The sequence below is a fragment of the Mirounga angustirostris genome, unplaced genomic scaffold (assembly GCF_029215605.1).
Source record: "Mirounga angustirostris isolate CCGP_5_RB_7025 unplaced genomic scaffold, mMirAng1.0.hap1 SCAF_11, whole genome shotgun sequence".
Taxonomy (NCBI): domain Eukaryota; kingdom Metazoa; phylum Chordata; class Mammalia; order Carnivora; family Phocidae; genus Mirounga; species Mirounga angustirostris.
This window is the reverse complement of record NW_026991719.1, coordinates 90,781,238-90,807,360: the sequence shown is the minus strand read 5'-3', so window position 1 is coordinate 90,807,360 and position 26,123 is coordinate 90,781,238. Positions and strand designations below refer to the sequence as shown.

Here is a 26,123-nt window from a genome sequence, read left to right as displayed (position 1 = left end):
AGTTCCTGAATTAAAACATTAACTTCACTGTTTTCTCACTCAGAAAAACCCAGACGTGTAACAGTATATGAAAACCAGCTCCGAACAAACTGTAAATTCATTTTTCAAAGGTCGGGTCAAATTTAGTTTGAATTTCAGATCATGGCAAGTTCTCACCTGTGGTCACTATATTGCTAAGTTCAACACATCAGACTCATAGTAAGGTTACATTTTAAATTGTGCAATATTGTCGATTAGCTTTTATAAATATGCATGTTTAACCAGTTACTGGGATTGATCTCTCCAAATTTTATCTAAGAAATAAAATGAATTTGTCAAAACTCTACATCAAAGAGAAATAAAAGGTAAAATTGGGGGAGGATAGTATAGAAGGCTAGATTCTATATCCGGTGTCGTCTTTTAGCCTCATAAATTTGGAATAAACATATCAAGTGAGATTATAAAATAATGAGATTGATATTTTCATAAGCATGCTGGAATGTATGTGCCCAAATGAATGCTATTCTTCAAAGTAATCACCTTAAGCTGCACCCATATTCCAAGGCTGTCATTACTCAAATCATTGTGGATGTCTGCTTTTGGGAGGACTTTCAAAATCCATAAAACAACCTCTGAATATCCTCAATGGTAGAAAACCATGATCCTATAAGATAAAAATTTTTCAAACAGTCAAAAATAATTTTAGGTCCATATTTGGTAAAAAGGTGGGTGATCAAGCTGAGTTCTACTTTTTCTGGTTCAAGTGCTAATACAAATTAGGCACTTTAATAGGCACAAATATAAAACAAAATGGTTTCTTGTGTGATTTGTAAAGTGACCTGAAACTGCTCTTTGGGAACCAGTTAATTTTTTTCTTATCAACTTTACTGAGGAATGACGTGTACAATTACCTGCATCCCTTTAAAATGTACAATTCAGTGAGTTTTTGCAGTTGTATATATCCCTGGAACCACCACCAACATTAAGATACAAAAATTCCCACCACACCCAGAGTCCTCATTCCTCTTTGCAGTCTGAAATCTAGTTTTAAACATGCTTGGAGCAGTTAAGTGGCCGCCAAAGCCTCCCAAGGAAGAAACATTAAAGAACACCATATTTAGGTATAGAACCTCCACTGATTTGGCAACAACCATAATGACTTAACCCTTGAAACATCTGTGTTTAAATAGTAAAATACATCCCAAGTTCCAATAGTTTGTCAGAAATAAACCCAGAATTGGCTTCCCAAACCTTACCTGAGCCATAAGAAATGACACTTTATGATGCAGAGGTTCTGACAACTAGGCTGTTAGCCAGAAAAAGGGGCAATACAGAAAAGCCCCAGGCTTTGTAGAAAAATGGAGGGCGGCGGCAGCTGGACCCAGGAGGAGCTCTGGTAGCAGAACTAGGAGGTAGCTATACAGGGAGGACGGCAGCAGCTAGCTGAATGTTCAAGTCATTTGAAAGTCACATGTATTTCCTGTGTAAGGTCTAGTTACATGATTTAAGGTAAGGCTTCAGCACTTTGTGGTCCCGCCTTGCAGGACTTCTTTTATGACAGATATTCAGTGATCAGTTTAAATAACCAAAGCAATGCAGCCTGTAGTCCAACAAGCACAGTGATAACTGTACTTAGTATACTTGGATAGAAGAAGCAGAATTCTCAAGTAACTAACAGGATCATTAGAACCAATGACACTAAAATGAATGTCATGTGAGCTCACGAGGAAACCTCTAAACCCAAAGGGTTAACACATTAGTCTCTGGCTTCCTTAATGTAAAGGCAAGTCTAATTTGATAAATTATTAGCTTTAAAAGTTTTAACTGTTCAAATTGCTCCTTTAACAGAGCAAAAGTAAACTCATGTGTTTTCTTATTTCAATTGTAAAAGGAAAGACCTTCTCAAGGACATTTCAGTTAAGTATAAACAAACACATCCTTCTCAAGTGGAAACATTTTGTCTTTGTTTCTTATAACATAGGAATGCACACCAGTGATAGTATTCAAGAAAGTACCAATATTTAAACCTTTCACAGAATTATGTTTCAAGATTTCTCAAAAATGAGGTTGAAACTGAGGTTGAAACAATGAATGTAGTTTGGAACTTACATTTGACACAAGACAAAGAATAGTAAAAAACACAGGTGGTGTTTAATTCACTTTCTTAACCTAGGTGACAGCCCGATCACACATCACCATACAGAAAATGTTTGCATCAAACTTAAGGTTGAAATTAGATCTCTTGGGCTTAATCATGAAAAGGGAAAATTCCAAATGTGTTTGTGTAAATGGCATTTTGGCTTTGCAGACTACAATTTTAAAAGCTAAAACCTCCTTGAGGAATTTCATTTGGATGATTTCCGTAAGAAGCGCAAAGTTAGTGTCATCTTCAAATGTGTTAAAAAATACTGTACAATAAAATGATTTTGTGTATTTTTAGCTTCAGTATGAAGAAAAATAAAGCACTGAGTTTCTTCCCCCCGAATTGTCTGGCTGCTCAGAATCAAGGTGTTTTGTTTCTCCATTTTCCCATCATTTACAGCCACCTATTATTAATAAACATTTGTGAACAATGGATTTTACACTAGAATTTAACCACCATACACTTAAAGGAGACCTCTGCAGTTCCATATATTTTGAAAAGCAGATGATTGAGAATAAACATTAGTATCATTCTACCTTTTTATTTACCATTAGAGCTGTGACTATCAAATATTTAAAAACTGAATAAGCATTCATAAAGAACTTTGAGGGGTGCCTGGGTGGCTCAGTCGTTGGGCATCTGCCTTCGGCTCAGGTCATGATCCCAGGGTCCTGGGATCGAGCCCCCTGTCGGGCTCCCTGCTCAGCAGGAAGCCTGCTTCTCCCTCCCCCTCCCCCTGCTTGTGTTCCCTCTCTCGCTGTGTCTCTCTCTGTCAAATAAATAAGTAAAATCTTAAAAAAAATAAAGAAAGAACTTTGAGATAATGACATAAAGGGACCAAGACAGTTATAAAGCTTGAGCTTACACATTGAGCAACATTACAGGCCTTATCCTGAAAAATTTCTTATTCTTTATTGAGTACCCAAAGTATAATACATGTTGTGTAGAACAGTTTGAATCTGTGGGCCAGCAAGAATTTACATAAACTAAAACTAATGATGTAATGTATGGTGATTAACATAACATAATAATTTAAAAAAACTTTAATAATAAAGAAATCTATTTTTAAAGGGAAAAAAAGAATTTACATAAACTGAGGTTAAGCTGGTCATTATTAAACTAGTATACTCTAAGTACATTTGGGCAGTATTTCCTCAAGTATCAGTTGGTGCTGTAAGATTTTTTTTTTTTTTTTTTTGTAATGGGGCGCCTGGGTGGCTCAGTTGGTTAAGCATTGGACTCTTGATTTAGGCTCACATCATGACCTCAGGGTTGTGAGATCAAGCCCCACGTGGGCTCCACACTGGACATGCTTATACATGGAGCCTGCTTAAGATTCTTCCTTTCCCTCTGCCCCTCCCCAACCCACACTTGCAAGAGCACTCTCTCAAAAAAAATAATTTTTTTTACCTTGCCCCTAATTAAATCAGATTCGAAGTTTTAATGTTTTTATTTTACTAACATTAACTTTAGGCCACCAGAAAACTGGTTAGCATACCAGAACAGCTTAACTTTCAGCCAAATAATTCGTTTGCAAGTCCTGGCCTAATTATTTAAAGTATGATTGGGTGTATAACATCTACACATTAGTTAGGTGAGTAAGGACAACTAAATAGGCAGTAACATAACTGAAAAGATCTGCAACTGGCATATGCAATAAACTCCTACAACTCAATAATAAAAAAAAACAAACTTCAACATACCTCAAAAAGAAATAGATACAACTGGCAAATAAGCACATGAAGAAGTGCTCAACACAATCTGGGAAATGAAAACCACAACGAGACACAACTTACTACACACCTACCACAATGGCTAAAATCAAAGACTGACACTACCAAATGTGGACAGGGCTGAAAAACAAGTGGAACTCTCATACATTGCTGGTGGGAGTGTAAAATGGTATACTCAAATTTGGAAACATGTCCTGCAGTTCCTTACAAAACTAAACATACACCTAAACTGTGACCCAGCAATTCCATTCCAAAAGGAATGAAAACAAATGCTCAGAGGCTTGTACAAAAATGTTCATAGTGATAAGGAAAAATCTGTGTCCTAAGATGGCCGACTGAGCCAGCAAGGGAGTTCCAGCCCCTGCCCCAGGGCTCTTCCACGTTCTTCTCCCTCCTCTGCTTCCCACACGTGCCAGTCCGGGTTCTTCTCCCTGCCCTGCTTTGCGCATGTGCCAAGAGTGCCCAGTATGTGGAAGTAGAAGTGTATAAATTGCCCCCTTTGTGCTCTGGGCTCAGACCTTTGGAGACCACCGTCCTCTGAGCCCCCTGGGGTTAAATAAACCTCCTATCCTCCAAGATCTCCGGGTGCTGCTCGGTTCTTCCATCAGGTGATCCAGTCCAGGTTCCGTAACATTTGGTTCCCTGACCGGGAAACCCAACTGCGCTGGCCCATTGTTGCCATCGGTCTGGGGGCAATGGCAGGGTGGTGACGGAACGAGGGATCCTAACGGAGAAGGCATGCCCTGCCTGATTTTCGGCAGTCTCCTGCCCGGGTCGCCTCAGGCCGGCCCCGCTCCACTGTTCCCGCCAGACTCGAGGAGACTTGGCAGGTGAGGACCTGGTCCCGACATCGGATCACGGTAAGGCCTGGGGCCCCAGGACCCAGACAGGCCCACCCCCCACTGGGGTGGAATGGGAGCCTGATCACCTCCCAGAGACCTCTTAGAGGTCTCCCAGGTAGGGATTCCCAGGGAGGGAATGTAATAACTTCTGGAGTGAACGTGTGAGTGAATGTGCAATCCAACCTGGCTTACTTATAAGCGGACTGATTCTGTGACTCCACGGGTGGGCACCCTTAAGGACCCCAGAAGCCCCCAGAGTCTGAGTGGGCCCGTCTGCGATTCCATGGTGAACGGCATATGGTCTATGGCGGCATCGGAAGTTTCCGATCATAAGTCACAACGCTGAGACCGCTACGGCTAAGCTTCACCTAAGCTCCTTCAGGACACGGCCAGACGGGCATCTGATTGGTCTCCTCACCTCAGGAGGCACCCCCCCCCTTTGTCTGTCTCTGCGCCACCGCACACGGGGACATCACCATGGGGTCAGGGCAGAGTAAACCTACGGTTCTAGAGACCATGATCAAAAATTTCAAGAAGGGGTTTTCGGAAGACTACAGAGTCAGGATGAACCCCGGCAAGTTGAGAACCCTATGTGAATTGGAATGGCCCACCTTTGATGTCGGGTGGACTTCAGAAGGGACACTGGATGTCCCAAGGATTCATCGAGTATGGTGAGTCGTAACAGGAGAACCAGGACACCCTGACCAGTTCCCATACATTGACTCCTGGCTAGGAATTGCTCAGATCCTTCCCCCCACCCCGCCCCGGGTACAATTTGCTTGCAATAGTCAGGGACAGGCCAGGGTCTTAATCACCTCATCCAAGCGACCGAAAGAAAAGCAGCAAAAGCCCCAGTCTACACAAATCCTAGCCGGAGATCCCGAGGATGAACCGATCCTGCCCCCACCATACGTAACCCCGAGAGTCTACACCTGGCCCTTCAGCTCCAGACACTCTGCTGCCATTGGTTTCACCGGCGCCCCCAGGCCCAAAGGATCCACTTTCTCCAGGACCAGCAGCCAGGCTGCACCCCAGGCTTGGTGCAAGTGCCCTCCAAATGCCGGTACGAGAGACGCGGGAACCCGAGAGGCACGATGAACACGGGACGGTCCAACTCGGCCATTCCATGATGTATTATCAGCCCTTCTCCACCACCAACCTCCTCAGCTAGAAACATAACGCCCCATCCTACTCTGAGAAACCACAGGCTATGGTAGACCTCATAGAATCCCCCTTCCAGACTCATCAGGCCAACCTGGGAAGACTGCCAACAGTTACTCCGCACCCTGTTTAACAGAGAGGAAAGGAGGAGAATAATGAAAGGTGCACGGCAGTACCTGGAAGAGCACACATCCTGCTGCCTGGGCTAACACAGCCGCACCTGAAGAGCGCCCAGCATGAGACTTCACCACATCTGAGGGACGGGCCCACATCCGCTGGTACCAGGAGGCCTGCCTCCGGGGAATCTGGGCAGGAGCTAAGAAACCCACAAACATGACTAAGGTATCCTTGGTCACTCAACAACCAGGGGAGTCCCCCGGGGACTATTACAAAAGACTATGTGAAGCCTACAGGATATACACTCCATTTGACCCTGAGGCACAGGAAAGCCAACAGATGGTAAACACCTCCTTCATAGCTCAGGCTGCCCCAGACATCAGAAAAAAACTTCAGAAACTAGAGGGTTTTCCCAGGATGAACATCACGCAGCTAATAGAGATTGCCAATAAGGTTTACATGAACAGGGAGGTTGCAGCTGAACGGGAAGCCAACAAAAAGATGAAAAAGAAAGTCAGCCTCCTTACCGCCACCCTGAAAGAAAAGGACAACACAAAGGCAGGGAGACCCCGACCACTGAAAGGGGGGAGACCCAGAAGCCCCTTGGCAAGGGATTAATGTGCCTACTGTAAGGAAAAAGGGCATTGGAAAAACGAATGTCCCAACCGGGGAAAGGCCCAGAAGCCCAGCCGCTACAAGGAAGAACCCCGATAGGAGGACTTCATAGGCCTGCGGGAATGGACTCAGACTGAGGGGGACCAGGCTCTTTCCTCCTTGGCCCCCATGAGCCCACAGTCAGAATGAAGGTGGGGGGCCAACCCGTAACTTTTATGGTTGGTACTGGAGCCGAGCACTCTGTTGTCACCTCCCCAGTGGCCCCTTTCAGCAAAAGGACTGCAACCATCCTTGGGGCCACCAGAGCGCGGGTGATACAACAGCCCTTTCACCAGGCTCGCCAGTGCGAACTCGGGGGCCACAAGGTCCGACACGAATTCCTTTAGCTGCCTGATTGTCCCATCCCTCTCCTGGGCTGAGACACACTCTTCAAACTTAGGGCTCAGATAACCTTTGAGCCCACTGGACACACTAGCCTCCAATTGAACCCAAGGCAAGAGGGGATGGGGTCCCTGTACTAGAAATTACCACACCAAGGGAAGAAGAATGGAGGCTATTCCATGCCCAGGCCCAACCGAATAGCCCACCGGAGTTCAGACTTGCCTTCCCTTCAGTATGGGCTGAAAACAACCCACCTGGACCAGCCTGGAATCAGGCCCCTATCATTGTTGAACTGATCCCAGGAGCCCAACCTCAGAGGCAAAGGCAATACCCCCTTCCACAAGAAGCTAAGATCGGCATCCAAGAACATCTGACCAAACTCGAAGAAGCAGGTATTCTAGTCAAGTGCCAGTCGGCCTGGAATACCCCACTCCTGCCAGTCAAGAAGCCAGGAGGGGGATACCGACCAGTTCAAGACCTGCGGGCCATCAACAAGGTGACCATCTCTCTGCACCCAGTGGTCCCAAATCCATACACCCTCCTCAGCCAAATCCCAGGTTTGGCCAGATGGTTCACTTGCCTAGATCTGAAGGATGCCTTCTTCTGCCTCCACTTAGCTCCCCAGAGCCAGCCCCTATTTGCCTTTGAATGGTCTGAACCTGATACAGGGCGCCAGATGCAACTGACTTGGACGCGCCTCCCGCAGGGGTTTAAAAACTCACCAACCCTCTTTGGGGAAGCACTGGCCATGGACCTCGCCAGCTTCCCAAGAGAGGCCACACGACGCACCCTCCTCCAGTATGTGGATGACCTCCTTCTCGCCAGTGACACACAAGAAGACTGCACAAGAGGCACAAAGGCCCTCCGACAGCTCCTGTCAGACTCGGGATACCGAGCCTCATGGAAGAAGCCACAAATCTGCCAACAACAGGTCCGATACCTTGGTTTCCTCCTCACCCAAGGGAAGAGAGAACTAGGGCCGGAGAGAAAGAAAGTCATCATCTCCCTGCCACAGCCGCAGACAAAAAGGGGCCTACGAGAATTCCTGGGAGCTGCAGGATTCTGCTGCATCTGGATCCCTGGGTTCTCAGCAATAGCAAGACCCTCTATGATCTCTTAGGGGGACCAGATCGAAAACCCCCTGTCTGGACTGAGGAAGCAGAAGCCGCTTTCACAGAGATAAAGACTGCCCTGGGGTGGGCTCCAGCCCTGGGCCTACCAGATATAGAGAAACCCTTCAATCTCTGTGCATGAAAAAGAAAAGATAGCACTCGGAGTACTCACCCAGACTGTTGGGCCCTGGCAATGGCCAGTTGCATATCTGTCAAAGAAGCTGGACCCCGTGGCAGCGGGATGGCCACCGTGCCTCAGGGCGCTGGCAGCCACAGTCCTACTCTTCAAGGAGAAAGACAAGCCTACCCTGGGGCAAGAACTTAACGTCAAGGTCCCTCATGCAGTTGTGTCCCTCATGAACGCACAGAGATACCGCTTCCTTTCCAACTCTCAGCTAGCACAATACCAAGGGCTCCTCTGCGAAAACCCATGGGTCACACTCAAAACAGTAAAGACATTAAACCCAGCAACTTTTCTCCCCATGGACGAGGAGGAACCAGAACATGACTGTTCCGAGGTGACTGATGAGGTCTACGAGAGCCGTCCAGATCTGCGGGCTCAAGCCATAAAGAATCCAGAGCTCACGCTGTCCAGCGATGGCAGCAGTTACCAACAAGAGGGTGCCCGGAAAGCGGGTTATGCAGTAACCACAACCACTGAAGTCCTAGAAGCTAAGGCATTACCAGCTGGATGGTCAGCTCAACGGGCTGAACTATATGCCTTAGTCCGAGCCCTCACCCTTGGTGAAGGCAAGTGAGTCAACATCTATACTGACTCTCAGTACATCTTTGCTACTGTACATATATATACATGGAGCCATCTACAAGGAAAGGGGCCTCCTAACCACTGCAGGAAAAGCTATCAAAAACAAGGAGGAGATACTGAGACTCCTCAAAGCCGTCTGGCTTCCAAAGGAAGTAGCAATCCTGCAATGTAAGGGACACCAGAAAGGAGACGACAACCCCACAACGCAGGGAAATCATCTGGCAGATGAGGCAGCCAAGACCACAGCCAGTGAGGACATGGACAGAGCCCCTTCCCTCGCCATGGCCCTGACACCCCCGGAAGAAGTCCCTCCACCCAGTTACACTAAAAAGGAAAAGGAATGGGCCATGGCTGAGGGAGCCACCCTGACTGAAAAGGGATGGTGGATGATGCCAGACGGGCACGTCTTCATTCCAACAGCAACTGGAGGGCATCTAGTCAAGGAACACCACCGACTCACTCATCTGGGGGAAACTGCATTAGAGGCCCTTCTCAAGAAGCACTACTACAGGGACGCCTGGGTGGCTCAGTCGGTTAAGCGGCTGCCTTCGGCTCAGGGCATGATCCCAGGGTCCTGGGATCGAGTCCCACATCGGGCTCCTTGCTCAGCAGGGAGCCTGCTTCTCCCTCTGCCTGCCTCTCCCCCTGCTTGTGTTCTGTCTCTCTCTCTGACAAATAAATAAATAAAATCTTTAAAAAAAAAAAAAAAAAAGAAGCACTACTACATCAGTCAGCTGCTGGCACTACGCCGAGCGAGTGAACGGTACATAACGTGCTAAAAATAATGCTCGGTTGGCACCACGGCCCCCGCCAGGTGTCCAGAAGGTGGGAGCAACCCCCTTCGAGGATCCAAGAGGTAGATTTCACAGATGTGCAGCTCTGGGTGGGTCGAAGCTTTCCTGACCAGGACGGAGCAAAGCCAGGAGGTAGCTAAAGTCCTCTTGCGGGAGATCATGTCCCAGTTTGGCCTGCCATTAACAATCCATAGTGACAATGGACCCGCATTTGTGGCAGACATTGTACAGGTCTTGACCAAATCTGTCAACATCACCTGCAGACTCCACACCGCTACCGGCCCCAAAGTTCAGGGAAAGTAGAGCAAATGAATCGCACCCTCAAGGGAACCTTAGCAAAGTTTTGTCAGGAGACTAACCTCCCATGGCCGGATCTGCTACCCCTAGCTCTCCTGCGTGCTCGCTGCACGCCTGGGACATTAGGTTTCTCCCCATTCGAGTTAATATATGGATGGCCTACCCCATGGTTGGGAAGCCTTCCAGGAAACTTGCGTCAGGTTGGAGATAAAGGGATAAAGGAGCAGCTTCAGGCCCTGGGGGCCACCGTAAATAAATTACAAAAGTACACCATTGAGAGGGCCCCAATCTCCTTGGATCTCAGGTACACTCCTTACAGACAGGGGACTCAGTTTGGATCAAAGATTGGAAGAAAGACCCCCTCAAACTGCAGTGGACAGGGCCCCACACTGTTGTTCTAACCGGCCCTACTGCCCTCAAGGTCTCAGGTGTCACCCCGTGGGTCCACCACTCAAGAGTGAAGAAAGCTCATCATGCGGACGAGGAGCCGCGCCAGTGGAGAGTCCAGCCAGACCTCACAAACCCGCTCCAGCTTCACCTTCGACAAGACCCCACCGACTGATGGACACCTGCTCACCGTGGTCCCTGGCTCTCATTGGCATGATTTCCCTCATCTTGGGAGTCAGACTCTACACTGTTGCCCTACCTGATTGGACTTTCCTCCAAAGGCTGACTACTATTGTCATTGCTTATTGGGTGACCCTAGGGTGTATTACTGCACTTAATCGTCCACAGGTTTCATCTGCTGTCGGGTTAGCCCCGATGGCTCCCTCTACCTAAGGTCATAGGCCACTTTTACTGGCCCTCTGCTGTCTACTCCTAAGCACATTTCACCGTGGTTTTCCTGGCCCCAGTCAGTCCCGGTCTTCTGCTGCCTGGTGTGCTGTTCCTCCTCACTGCCTCTAGCTTGCCCAGCCAGGCAAGGGGGGCAAACTCTCGTATCACTGTTACTGGCGAATGGACTTCCCAGCTTATCCCCCTCAATTCCGCACCAGCACCCCCACTGGCTTCTTCCACCTGGGATGGGCACACACCGAAGGCTGACCTCCACTTTGATGGATACCAGCTTCTTGATACCTCTTGGGAACCTCATAGACGGTGTTCCTACCATGGCCCTCACTCAGGTTACCGGCTGGTAGATTTCTACATCTGTGGAGGCCCTAAGCCTCAACAGCCAAATACCTGCTCCCAGTTCTGCTCACAAACCTGAGGATGCGAGTCCTGTGTGGCAACTTGGCTGGGAATGGAACAATGGTCCAATGGGTGGTGGAGCCTCAAACAGCGGACATCCGGATTTCCTTGTCTCGCAGTGCCACCCCATCCTCTTGCTCTAACAATCACTGTATACTGCTCACTCTCTCTGTCCTAGAACCCAATGCCACATCATGGGCCACATGAATTACTCTCCTATTGGGCCAATATCACTCTATAGGGACCGACCCCATGGCCAAGTTTAGGATTAAGTCCATGTTCATCCCAAGCCTTGCAGTCAACCCTCAGAGTCAGAAAATAACTCGCCCTGGCATATCCCTGGGTCTTCCATCCACATGCAGCAAGCATCTATAGCGCAACTGTTAGGTATGATTAACACCTCCCACCAAGCACTTAACCACTCAAATCCACCCCTAGCGTCTGACTGCTGGATCTGTATGAAGCCCGGTCCCGTCCAATACCTAGGTGTCATCCTCAACCAGTCCACCGTGTCACCTCCCACCTTGGCACCACGGACCTCAGATTATCTCTTTTTGCCTCCAGTACTGCTGTATGGAAACTCTTCCTTTCCTGTCACGGGTCACAGTTGGGTCTGTGCGCCTAACACTTTTCTGGCTTGTGATCAAGGTGTATATATCTGCATCACCCCGCACAATCATGCACAAACATGCACACTCTTACCCGATCTTTCAGTCCCGGGGCCCCACTTATATGGAGACCTCCTAATTGACCCCGACGTTCCCCCACAACCATCCCTCTTATCGTGAGTCTGTGGGCTGTGTCAAGTGTTGCCTGATGTCTCAAGTTCAGTACCAGGGGCTAACTCAACAACTCACGGTGGATTTTTCTGCCCTCAGTTGACCCTGGCCCTGCAGCGCCAACTCGATTCACTGGCCCCAGTGGTCCTCCAAAACAGGCGCAGGCTCGACTTGCTCATGGCCCCACAATGGGGGGCTCTGCCTCTTCTTACAGGAGGAATGTTGTTTCTATGCTAATGAGTCGGGGGTGGTCCAAGAAACTCTTGACTCAATTACAGGAACAAGTAAGTCACTGGTGGGAAGCACTCCAAGCGGAAGACATGGTGGAATTCCCTCTCACAAGGGTTCCCTTGGTTGGACCCCCTCATCGGCCCCCTCCTAATGCCCCTCCTCACAGCAGCATTTGGTCCTTGTATTCTTAATGCCCTTACTAGATTTATCACTGCTCAAATTGCTAAGATCAGACTCCAGTTGCTCCTTACTATCGCCCCATAGATGAAAATGATGCCCTGTAAATTAGGTGTTTAAAGGGGCATCAAAGGGGGGAATGATAAGGAAAAATCTGTGTCCTAAGATGGCTGACCAGGCCAGCAAGGGAGTCCTAGCCCCTGCCCCGGGGCTCTTCCGGGTTCCTCTCCCTGCCCCGCTTCACACGCGCCAAGAGTGCCCAGTACGCGGAAGTAGAAGTGTATAAATTGCCCCCTTTGTTTGTGCTCGGGGCTCAGACCTTTGGAGACCACTGTCCTCTGAGCCCCCTGGCGTTAAATAAACCTCCTATCCTCCAAGATCTCCGAGTGCCGCTCGGTTCTTCCGTCGGGCGATCCAGTCCAGGTTCCGTAACAATAGCAGCTTTATTCCTATCTAAAAACTAGGAATGGCTCAGGTGTCCTTCGATAGAATGGATAAACAAATGATAGCATATCCATACAAGAAATGCTGCTCAGCAATAAATGTGAACTGGCACACACAACATGAATGAATCCTGAATACACTGTGCTGAAAGAAGCCTTACACAAGGGAGCACATGCCCCGATTTATTTATATACATTTTGAAAAACAAACTAATCTATGACGGAAAAATCAGAAGGAACAGTGGTTACCTACGGGATGGTCTGGGATGACAGAGATTGACTAGGAAGGAGGGAATTTCCTGGGGTGATGAAAATGTTATCTAGATAAGGGCTTGAGTTTCACAGATGCAGGATTTTTCAAAATTCACTGCATCAAACACAAGATTTGTGCATTTCATTGCCTGTAAATTTTACCTCAAAAGAGAAGAAAGTGAACCTTTAACAAATATTCAATTCTAGTTAACAATATGCTGAAACATTTAGGGATGAAGTGCACTGGAGTCTGCCATTTTCTTTGTAATGCATAAAAAAACAAGGATTTATAGATGGATATGTGAAAAGTAAAGTAAAACGTTAATTGTAAAATCTAGATGGTGGATACACACATGTTCACTACGCAATTATTTCAACTTTTCTGTACTTTTAAAATTTTTCATAATAAAATGCTGGAAAAATAAGCAGTGAGTAAAGGAAAATAAACTAAGTTAACAAAAGCCAAATCTATACCGTGCTTCAAAAGTAGGAGGGGGAAAACTTCTTAGGTAGTTGAAGCTACTTTAGCAGAGCGAAAGGAATGAAAGAAAATTAAAACAAAATTCAACCGCTGAAGCAGGCAAAACAAGTTATAAAATCATGGGTTTTGGGGGGTTTTTTGGGGGGGTTGGTAAGGCCATCCATATGGTAGAACTTTTCTATTTTATTGTGGTAAGAACACTTACCATGAGAGTAACCATCTTAACAGACTTTTAAGTGTACAATACAGAAGTGTATTATACAGCACATCTCTAGAACTTCATCTTGCATAAAAAATTTATCAAGATAAAAACTCACTTTGATCTGGCTAATATACCAGGAAGGTATAGTTTTTTTTAAGTCTAGAACTTTAGTACTCCAGTACTAGGGTATAATTTTTTTTCTGTAATTCTGCAAATGATTTGAAAAACCTGTATTGTATAGTTTGGAAAAAGCCATTAAGGTCTGCCAGAAAAGATCCATTACTTGATTAGGTGAAGGAACTGACCGCCCACAGAACACCAATAACTCAATACTATTAATCAGTAATGTTTGCTAAGATAGATCTTAACATTTTTATTCATGGACTGGTCTGTATTTTCACAGGAAATGATCCAGTTTAACCTCAATATTGTGAATCACTTCTCCCAGCCCCCTTTCACAAAAAATCTAGCCAGTGGCAAGGACCACCTACCAGAAAACCCCAAAACACAACAGCTGTTCAACAGTAAAGGACTTCCTGATTTGCAAGCTCATAAGCAGTGAACTCAAAAAGCGTTGATTATTAGGGAATTAGTGAAGCAGTAAAACCTGAAATGGTTCACTCACCTCAATTAGTTTCAACTACAAATGTATATCATGGTTTAACAAAATTTAGTTTTACAAAGTAGCTAGCAAATACTTTTGAGAATTACAAAATTTGAAGACTTAGTTGCCTATACTATAGGCTTCTCCCAACCCCCAGATGTGCCTTGTTAGGTACCGATCTACAGACCTTACGTGATGGCTTCTCTAAAATTGTTTTCCAGCAATCAAGGCAAAATTTTTTAAAACCTTAACTCTTAACTTCGTAAACATTTATTCTCCATATTGCCAGTTGCCAAGGTAGTTTAAAAAAAAAAAACTATTATGAAAAACTTCCAACACTAAAGTAGAGGGAAGAGCATAGTGAACCCAAGCTTCAACAAGTATTCAACGACTAACATGCAGCTCATCCTTCATCTATAAACCCTGCCACCCAGGTTTGAGGTGATACCCAGATTTATCAATCTGAAGTGGTTTTAGTCCCACAGTAGTTACCTAAACTCAGGTCCATCCTTTCCTGAAGCTGTTATCACCCCAAGCACAGGGACCCCACACATCCCTGAATCTGCCTTTGATAACTGAAACAGAAGACAAGTGTTCTAATCAAGCTGCGCCAACTGAAACTTATTCTAGTGAGGGGGAGGGAACAGGTTGTCTTTTGCTGTATTCTCCTCAATTTAGTTCGTATTACAAATGGAAATTATAAATGGCTTCAAGGGTTTCATGCAAAATGAACATTTGTCCCAGATTTAGAAAAAGTCTAGATTAAGTTCATGTACAGCCCTTCCTCAATGGGCTATAGATTTCATTATTCATAGAGATTTATGTCTGAATTAAGTTCTGGATGTCTGGTGTTCACATAAGAAATGATTTGTTCCTACTTTTATTTCCAAAGCTAATTAAAAGGTTATGCCTTGATTATAGGTTCCAAAGGAAAAATGAAACATGTTTGAAAAATTCACAAGTCTTAAATTTCAATAGTAAAACAGATTCAGTATTTTCATTTGCTCTTAAACCAAGGCAGAAAACTGCAATTAAGGGGCGCCCGGGTGGCTCAGTTGTTAAGCGTCTGCCTTCAGCCCAGGTCATGATCCCGGGGTCCTGGGATCGAGCCCCACATGAGGCTCCCCGCTCAGCGGGAAGCCTGCTTCTCCCTCTCCCCTACTTGTGTTCCCTCTCTTGCTGTGTTTCTGTCAAATAAAATATTTTTTAAAAACTGCAATTAATTTTGAAAGTAAATATACACAGCATAAAAAAGAATTGTTTTCCTCAGTATGGAAATGATCCAGCTTTCTACCTTTGCTTTGGTGTAATCAGATCTATCTCAGGAAGGGGTAGAAGTAAAGGGTCAAGAATGAACCACAGTGCCTTTGGAGCAGAGGGAAGACAGGAAGTTTTTTTGCAACATTAAGGGCCCTAAAGAGTTAGTAATATGAAAAAGAAAAAAAGTCTACCACTATGTTTATACTATAGGTTGATTAAACACATTAAGTCTTAGGACTTTGTAATTACCAGAAAAACCACTTCCTTTTTATCTGGAAGCTACTTTCAAAAACCACTGCAGGGCGCCTGGGTGGCTCAGTTGGTTAAGCGACTGCCTTTGGCTCAGGTCATGATCCTGGAGTCCCGGAATCGAGTCCCACATCGGGCTCCCTGCTCAGCAGGGAGTCTGCTTCTCTCTCTGACCCTCCCCCCTCTCATGCTCTATCTCATTCTCTCTCTCAAATAAATAAATAAAATCTTAAAAAAAAAAAAAAAAACCACTGCAAACTTCTGCAGCAATACAGGTTACCTTCACCCTCTCAAACCCCAAAACAATACGAGGGTCAGGGTACATGCTTGATTATTTCTTTGAGAAGACTGACTGGAATACATCAACAAGTAAACTACACTTGCATGATTTTAACAGACCATAAATACTGATTTCCACACTGGTGACAGACAGTTAATAATTAGGTTGATCTAGTATACACCACGATCCCTGGTTTTCTGGTTAAGAACAAGTATCTCATTAAATCACTTTAATTAGTAATGGAACTCAAAGCAAAGCAGCAACCTGTAAGTTTAAAATAAAAACAAATCAACTGGGAGCTTAAAGCAAACATGCTTGTCTCAAAACCACACAATTTCCAGACCCACATTCTCAAGACAGACTATAACCTTCTAAAACAATCCTTAGAAGCTAATTAGTAAACCATTGAGAGTTGAAGATACAGGACAATCACTTACTGTGAGTTATATATATTCCAGAAATGTTAGCATATTTGAAAAATCTCAGAGAGGGGTTGCTCCATGTTTTAAGTTTGACTAAAATAAACCTTTACTTAAAACATGAAACAATTTGTAGGCTGCACAAATTGAGGACCCAGGAGGTCAGGAGAGAAGAAGCTAAAACACTAATACACAGTCCGGTTGTTATAAAGATCAGCACACTGTTGTCCCATCTTTCTTTACTAAACCCTGATGCCAACTTGTACAGCAAGGGCTTCTTAAGATGAAGGATGTAAAAACAAAACACAACCAGTTCCGTATCTATTAAGAAAGAGAAGTCTTAACTAGTACATGGATTTAGAACTCATTAATATCAATTATCTTCAGAACAGTACATTGAAGATAGTATATCTTCTTTAAAATGGTTTCCCCCCCAATACTTTAAGCTGCTAAGTTTCCTGGAGCCTGGAGGTTCTAAATGGTTCTTTTTGCCTAGGGTGTAGCTGAAGGTGGGAAAAAATGGACTGATTCACAAGAATAACCTTTAAAGATGGCAATATAAATAGGTTTTGTGGCAACCAAAGAATTCTTTTTAAATAGCTATCAGGTGAGATACAGCAAAGCATTCATTATGAATAACCTCTCACAGAACTGATGAATACAGAGGGTCTTGTGGTCTTTGGGTAAATAAAAGGGAAAAGATGAAAGAGTTCTCACAGAAGGTCAGAGACAAGGCAAGGCAGGCCTACAGAGATACAAGGTAAGTCTAAAAACAAAAACTGAAAGATACAACTATTGGAAGTACAGGACAATGAGAAAGTAAGTCTAGGTTAAAGTTCCATAAGGGAGTTAAAATTAAAAAAAAAAAACAAAAAAACAAAAAAACTCCACAACCTAAAAAGGGACATTTTCAAGGGAAAAGAACTGGTAGTATGCATCATAATGCCTTGCGAATGAATCACATTTCCATTGGGACCCACAAGTTCATGTCATAAAATTACATTTTTTTTTTTTTTTGCCACCAAGATAGCAGGGGAAAAACATTAGGACAATCCAATGTCTGGTACTCTTTGCTGACACAAAAAAAAAGAAAAAAAAAAATCCCACTCATTTTAGCAATTTTAAATGCTAATTTTTATTTACTGCTAACTGTGCAAATGACACCAATTCAATACTGTGCAGTAAAACAGTTACATAAATCCAATATCAAACAATAGCATATGGGATAAATCTAAAGCAGAGCACCATGTGCCTTCAAAACTGATTAATATCACAGAACATAACTCAGTTCAGACAATTCTTAAGAAACCTGAAAAGCTCTCTCATTTAATATATAGTTATCCAAAAGCAACTGTTCTTGGTTTTTTTATTTCCTAGAAAAAAGTGAAAGTTATTCCAATTTTGCACGGTTTAATATGATGTGTGACATCTGAACCAAGGAAGTAGTTTGTATGATTTACTCCTTTTATCAATTGGAACCATCAGCTAATACAAAGGTGACAAGCTGGTTGACAGGAAAACAGCTGCATGTAATGAAATATGCTCAACATGGGGCTAGCTGTACATCCATCTCAATTTCTTTATCCACAACCCAAAGTAATATTCCTTTATTTAAAGTAGTATTTTAAATCAAAAGATAAAATAATCTTAAAGACAGATACAATAGTAACCACCCTAACCACCTAAATCACTTTAACATAAAACACTTTTTAAAAACCAAAACAGCAAAAAATGGCAGTGCAAGAATACTTCATACTGCTGAATCTTACATATTCTGAGGTATGTAATGAGAAGCTGAGGGAGGTGAAGCAATATAGCCAACTGGCCCAGGATTCATAGCACCATGAATTTGAGAAGAACCACCATATGCTGCACCAACTGGATGCCAAGGGGCAACATAGGGATAATCTGGCACAACAGAAAGACAGGAATCAAAACCCGGCAAAGGTGGTGGCCCATAGGGATCTGACATCATTGGATAATAGACTGCTCCATGAGGGACAGATGCAGGGTCAGCATTTGGAAAAGTACCTGAAACAAAGAATGCAAACAGTACACACTTTATATACAAAGATTCACTAAAACATCAACATAAATGGATGTTCAGGTAAAAGTGAAACTCAGCATTAACTACAGGAAAGATCACAGCAAATGTGGCAAGAGCACTTTCATATATATATATATATATTTTTTTTTTTTTAGAGAGAGGAAGGGGGTGGGGATAAGGGGCAGAGGGAGAGAACCTCAAGCAGGCTCCATGCCTAGTGCAGCACCCAACGCGGGGCTCAATCTCTTCGACCCTGAGATCATGACCTGAGCAGAAATTAAGAGTTGGAAGCTTAAAAGACTGAGCCACCCGGGCATCCCAGAGCACTTTAGATATGAACATTAGGGACTGAAGCCAGCTACTAAAAAATTATATGAAAATTTCCTAATTATAAAAATTTAAATATGTGTGTGTGTATAATGGGTCAAATGTATTCTACCTAGAGACAGCTATCTTTCTGGGATGATTTAGTACCTACAGAATAAATACATACAGAAACATTCTCTAGAGTCCTTCTAGTCTCATAAGGGTAGTTCCCAATTAAGTTATCCAATAGTTCCCCACAGTGACACATATTATCCAAATAACCATTTTGTATTACTTTAGCAATTAAAAACTCTGGTGTGTATACAATCTGGTCTATACTTGAAGGTTCTGAAAAGCATCCTAAAGACCAAACATTGAAGTGTCATCTCTTGAATGTCATTAAGATCCTAGCATCACTTTAATTTTACACTTTTGCTACCATGAGTCAGTTTTAGTGGAAATAGATGCAGTTCTGTCCTTGCTATAGTGACTATGTAAATATTAAAAAGGAGTCCTTCATTACCTGGAATAACGTAGATGAGCACATTCTGTGGAATGAAGACTGCCACTGTCTCATGGTTTACAACAATTAAAAATAATTCTATAAAAGGTACATGGTACAAAAATGCAATGAAGGTTGACACTTTAATTTTTATTACTATGGGCCATATCACATCACCACACTAGGGATAAGATTCTATAGTGCCAGTATTTCCAAACCATTAAAATGCTTTAAATGAAGGGAGAAACAAAAGGAAATTCACATTTCTCACATGCAGCAGGCACAGTCTACTTCTACATATAGTATATACATATATCTCATTTAGTTCTTACAGTAACCCTGGCAATATTCCTGTCAGTTCCCATTTTACAGAAAATCGGGCTTAGCAAGGTTAAGTAACTTAGCTGAGATCACCACCATCAAGTAGCAGTGCTGTAATGTGAGATAGATTTGGTTCTGTTAGTCTATATAATTTTTCTACCTCCTGCTGATTCCTTCTAAGGGCAGTCAAGATCCTATTCTACATCCTTTAAAATGCTGCTCCATCTATACAATACTGTTAATTCACAGAGAAACCATCTTTATGGTCTGGCACAGTGGTCTCAAACTTTTTGGTCTCAGGATCCCTTTACACTCTTAAAAATTGATTATTTCAAACAGCTTTTGTTTATTTGAGTTATACCAATATTTACTGTATTAGGAATTAAACTGAGAAAGTTAAAAATATTTATTAATCCATGTAAAAATAAGTTTATATTCCAAAACAAAAATATTGTGAGATAAGTGTCATTGTTTTACATTTGTGCAAATCTTGAATGTATGGCTTAATAAAAGACAAATGGATTCTCACATCTGCTTCTGTATTTAACCAATTGTGATACACTGTTTTGAAGTATATGAAGAAAACCTGGCCTCATACAGATATGCAGTTGGAAGAGAGAGAAGTCTTTTAATAACCAGCCTTTTCAGATAATTAGATATTCTTTGATGCTATACCAAAACTAGGTAAGTGGTAGTTGTCAAAGGTGAGTAGCAATGTGGACTTTTTCATACTCTCTCAATATTGAAATCCACGGTTTTATCTTGCACTTTGAATATATCTTTTACAAAATTATACATAGGTAACACCATGCATTGGTAATTGTAAAAGTATTATTGTACTGAGTTACACATATCTCCCAAATGTTCACACATTTTATTATACAGTGTGACAAAACACATTCATTAACAGCCCCATCTATCTTTTCAAGCTTTTATTTTTTTTTAAGTGATCTCCACTCAACATGGGGCTCAAACTCGCAAGTCTGAGAACAAGAGTTGCATGCTCTACTGACTGAGCCAGCCAGGGGCCCCAATAACTCCATCTATCTAGAAAAATATTGAGAAGCTGTCAAGTTCATGGCAGCAGATATAAGTTTTCCAAAATTCTAATTTTTATTTGAAAGCTGGGATTTTTATCTTTGTTTTTTCCAAGATTTATTTATTTGAGAGAGAAAGAAAGAGAGAGAGGCCCCTGGGTGGCTCAGTCAGTTAAGTGTCTGACTCTTGAATTAGGCTCAGGTCATCATCTCAGGGTCATGAGATCTAGCCCCACATCAGGGTCCGCGCTAAGCGTGGAGCCTGTTTAGGATTCTCTCCCTCCCTCTGCCCCTCCATCCCTGCTCATGCTCGCTCTCTAAAACAAACAAGAAAACACAGGTCTAGAATATGGGCCAAATGAGATATCTGAAGGTTATTATTAAATTACACATAATATAGTCCAATTGTCCTTCTTGGAGGCACTCTCATTACATACTCACTGTTTGCTGATGCTTCCGCCTGTGTGCCATCTTGTCTCCCCACCTCACCATACAACTGAGGAACTGTCTGCTCTACCAGAGAAGATGGCTCAGCATAGACTGGATAATTCTCTACATGAAGCTGCTGCTGCATCTGTGGCATATAGACCATGGAGTGCCAGTAGTTGTGGTGATAGCACTTGGGTAAGAAAGAAAGAAACACTTTATTATCTCTTTTCTTAAAGTAGTACAGTTACTCACTAAAAAACAAACTAGGCTATGATTTTCAGGTAGAGTAGCATTTTTGACCTAAAAGAACATTTGGAAAATCTATTCTCTACTACAACTTTAAGTTCTTTTGCAGATCTATCTCGTATTTGAACATAGGAATTCTTTTAAGAAGGCATCCTAAGGAAATTACAAATATACACAATGACCTGTATACAAAGATGTCTTTCCTAGCATTATTTTTAAAAGCAAAATAGAGGGGTGCCTGGGTGGCTCAGTTGGTTAAGCGACTGCCTTCGGCTCAGGTCATGATCCCAGGGTCCTGGGATCGAGTCCCGCATCGGGCTCCCTGCTCTGCGGGGAGCCTGCTTCTCCCTCTCCCACTCCCCCTGCTTGTGTTCCCTCTCTCGCTGTGTCTCTCTCTGTCAAATAAATAAATAAAATCTTTAAAAAAAAAATAAATAAAATAAAATAAAATAAAAGCAAAATAGAGTGGACTAAGTCACAGGGATGAAAGGTACAGCATAAAGAATATATATAGCCCATGGTATTGTAATAGCATTGTATGGTGACGGTAGGTAGCTACATTTGTGATGATCACAACAAAATGTATAGACTTATTAAATCACTATACTGTACACCTGAAACTAATATAACATTGTATGTCAACTATACATCAATTTTTTTAAAAAGAAAAAGAACACTGAACCACCTAAATATTCAACAATAGAGAACTGGATGAATTATGATATATCCGTGATGGGATACAATAGAGGCAATAAAAAAATTGTGCTGTGAAATATTTAAGAAAAAAAGTGCTCACATTGTTAACTTAAAAGTTTACAAAATTACATAGCCTCGTCAATATTTTGTAGAAGAAATAAATAAGCTATAAGGAAATATATCACAGTGTATAGTGGTTGTACACATGATTTCAGTTATCTTTATGCTTTAATATTTTTCACATGTACTACAATGAATGCTATTACTTTTGATATAAAAAAGCATTAAAATAACTATTCTGAATGTCCTTCTATTCCCATGATGTAAAATGCAGGAGATGTTTTAAAATGCCTCAGACATCTGACATGAATTACAATGTTTCCACATGTATCTATAATAAACTAATATAACTGAAGGTGCAAGTAGTTTATATTTTCAATTCTTGAAACTGTATTTAGGAAATAAGAACAAACATCCCATTCCACTATTCTTAATTTATAAATGTGTGCCAGTTGGAGAAGACAGTTTTCTAGTGAAATCAGTGTCTGGGAATATGAACTAATCTGAGCATTATCCAGGAGTCCGTCTGGTTTACTATCATCTGCCAAATCTTAAAATGTATCATTCCATTTTAGGAAATATGCCATCTTGTTATATCAGAAGTCAGGTGTATTTCGGGGGGGGGGGGAGATGATGTCTGAAAGAACAAAATAAAAGAGCTCTTACCTGAAATCAGAGACACCTTTCAGGGATATTAAGATATTTGTCAGAACCCTCACCCTTCTACAATTCAGGGGAGTGGTGAAAATCAGTGTTTGGTAAATATCTATGAACACATAACTGCTTTAAAAATAATACAGTCCTTTAAATGTCTTTGAATCAGTCCAATTACTTTTCATATAAAATGTAGAAATAACCATAAAAATGTTTCAAGCAAGACAAATGATCCATTTATTATTGAAACAGAAAAACACAGTGAAGGGTTGACATATGTATGATGCTAAATATGGGGGCCAATAAATGTTTAAGTTGTGCTGCTTAGAGCCACCACTTGCCATAATTTAACTATTTTATAAGAGGAACTGAAGTACTGGGAGGCTCAAGTACAAAACTGACTTATATCATCTTCAGAATTATCTCCTCACAGTGTTCTTGGCTTTTAAAGTTCAAGAGTCTGATTATCAAACCAGCTTACATTTTTAATCTAGAGTCTGTCAAAGCAATTTTAACATGACTTACCTGCAATCCCAGATTGAAATAGTACTGCAAAACTTTTGTATCTAAAATTAAAAATCTTAATTTTAGTGACTAGAAGACATAAGCAATTAGAACTACCACTTAAAAGCTTTTCTGAGTATAGTTATAAATATAGTCTTCTTGCATCACCACCACCCTCAATTCTATCTTATAGTAAATGACCACTTACCTGCCACTATAGGTAAGATCATTTTCTGATCCAAGGTTTAATTACCAAATACATATTTTATTTCTAGTCTGAGTATTAGGCAGATGTTACAGAAATACTACTCTGCTAATATTTAGAAAGAATCCAGTAAAGGCATTTTCTTGCTTGTCTCAATAATAAAATCAAGACTTTATTCTTGAGACAAGCAATTTACTACATAACCAATCATAACTGTCTTCTGTTAATGGAGCTACTACACAGTACAAACTAATGCTCTACTAATGCCAAGATTAATGATGCCTAATATAACTAGCACTGTATCAAACAATTCACCTTGCTTTTACTTAACATGACTAACATACCACACTAGAACTCCAAAAAGAGGAGGCAGTAAGAAAGGTAACTCAAAATAATTTTTATCTTAAGGTGATAAAAGCTTCTTCATAGAACTTAACATATTTCACAAATAAATAAAAACTAGATGTATGGGATAAGAGGGAATAATCTTAGCATTCTAATTGTATCTCTAAATGAATTTTTATTGACTGACCTGGGATCCATGTATATTCTAAGTAACTTGAGTCCCACTAACAAACTCTAAGAAAACCCCTTTTTCTTAAATTGGAGACTTCTGATATGTAGAAATATATTTACTACCATTTTAAAACAATCAGCTTTTATTTTGACCATTATGTGGGAGTAGAGTATAAAGACTAAAGGTTAAGCTAAAGAATATCAAAAGATAATAGCAGGAAATAAATTCACAAATGGCACAGGATTCCATTCCTTGGTGTATGTATGTTCACACAGAATTTGTATACAAATAGCCATAGCAGTATTATTCACAGTAGCAAAAAAGAGAAAACAACCCAAATGTGCATGAACTAATAGATAATAAAATGTGGCATACTCATACAATGGATTATTCAGCTATAAGAAAGAATGAAGTATGGATACATGCTACAACATGGATGAACCTTGAAAACATCATGCTAGGGGCGCCTGGGTGGCTCAGTTGGTTGAACGACTGCCTTCGGCTCAGGTCATGATCCTGGAGTCCCTGGATCGAGTCCCGCATCGGGCTCCCTGCTCAGCGAGGAGCCTGCTTCTCCCTCTGACCCTCCCCCCTCTCATGCTCTCTCTCATTCTCTCTCTCTCTCAAATAAATAAATAAATAAATAAATCTTAAAAAAAAAAAACCATCATGCTAAGTGAAAGAAGCCAGTCACAAAAAGACCACATACTGCATGATTCATATATGTCAAATGTCCAGAACAGGCAAATCTATAGACACACAAAGTAGAAGAGTGGTGGCCTGGGGTAATGAGAAGTGACTGCTAATGGGTACAGCATTTCTTTCTGAGGTGACAAAAATGTTCTAGAAATAGTGGTGATGATTGCACATATTTGGGAATATACTAAAAACCACTGAACTGTACACTTAAAATGGGTGGCTTCTATAGTATGTGAACTAGATCTCAAGCTGTTAAAAAAAAAAAAAAAGGCACACAAATAGGGACTATAAAAACTCAGAAACATCACTTTGAGATATAATGGGGGGGTATCATGAAAATGACTGGATTTTTAAGAGGAAGATGGAAGACTGGAGGGGAAAAAATTTGAGTAGATCACCATATGCCAGCAAACGTTTAGAAGTAAAAAATCAGGTGCAGAGTTCTTGCAAAAGTAGAAAGAGATAAGGGGCACCTGGGTGGCTCGGTCATTAAGCCTTAGGCTCAGGTCATGATTTCAGGGTCCTGGGATCGAGCCCCACCATCGGGCTCCCTGCTCAGAAGGGAGTCTGCTTCTCCCTCTCCCTCTGCCCTCCCCCTGCTTGTGCTCTCTCTCAAATAAATAAAATCTTTAGAAAAAAGTAGAAAAAGATACAACTTTGGAAAAATGACCAGCAATTTCTTATAAAACTAAACACACTGATCTATGACCCATCAATTCCACTCCTAGGTATTGCCCAAAGGGAATGAAAACATAGGTTCATAAAGACTTTTTACAAGAATACTCACAGCCTTATTCATAAAAGCCCCAAAATGTAAATAACCCAGATGTCCACTAACAAAAGAATGAATGGGAATTTTTAAAGGTTTTTTTTGTTTGTTTGTTTTTATTCTTATGTTAATCCCCATACATTACATCATTAGTTTTAGATGAAGTTTTTTTTTTGAGAGAGAGTGAGTAAGCGAGAGAGCATGAGCTGGGGGAGAGGCAGAGGCAGACTCCCCGCTGAGCAGGGAGCCTGACACAGAGCAGGACCCTGGGATCATGACCTGCGCCAAAGGCAGACGCTTAATGGACTGAGCCACCCAGGCGCCCCTAAACAGGAATTTTTATACAATGAAATACTAATAAAATAAAAGCAAATGGACTACTGATATATGCAACAATATGGAAGAATATAAAAAATAAGGCTGAGCTTAAGAAGCCTTCCATAAAAAGTATATATTGTATATTCATATGAAATTCTAAAACAAGTGAAACTATGACAAAAAAAATTGAACAGTGGCTGCCTCTTGGGGGTAAGTAGAAGCAGGGGTGGAAAAAGACTAGGAAGGGGCATGAGGTAACAGTGAGATAATGGTATCATTTTATACTTTGATGGGGATTTGGGTTA

At 42.2% G+C, this 26,123-nt stretch overlaps 1 protein-coding gene across 1 annotated transcript in view; it reads right to left on the bottom strand.

The window, feature by feature from the left end:
• Positions 1-17,627: 17,627 nt before the first annotated feature.
• ALG13 (ALG13 UDP-N-acetylglucosaminyltransferase subunit) overlaps positions 17,628-26,123 on the bottom strand; it is a 65,118-nt gene continuing 56,622 nt past the window's right edge. The window contains 3 exon segments of the mRNA XM_045881696.3: positions 17,628-18,539; positions 21,163-21,340; positions 23,332-23,372. Coding sequence (XP_045737652.1) covers positions 18,274-18,539; positions 21,163-21,340; positions 23,332-23,372 — 485 coding nt within the window. The 3' untranslated portion in view covers positions 17,628-18,273.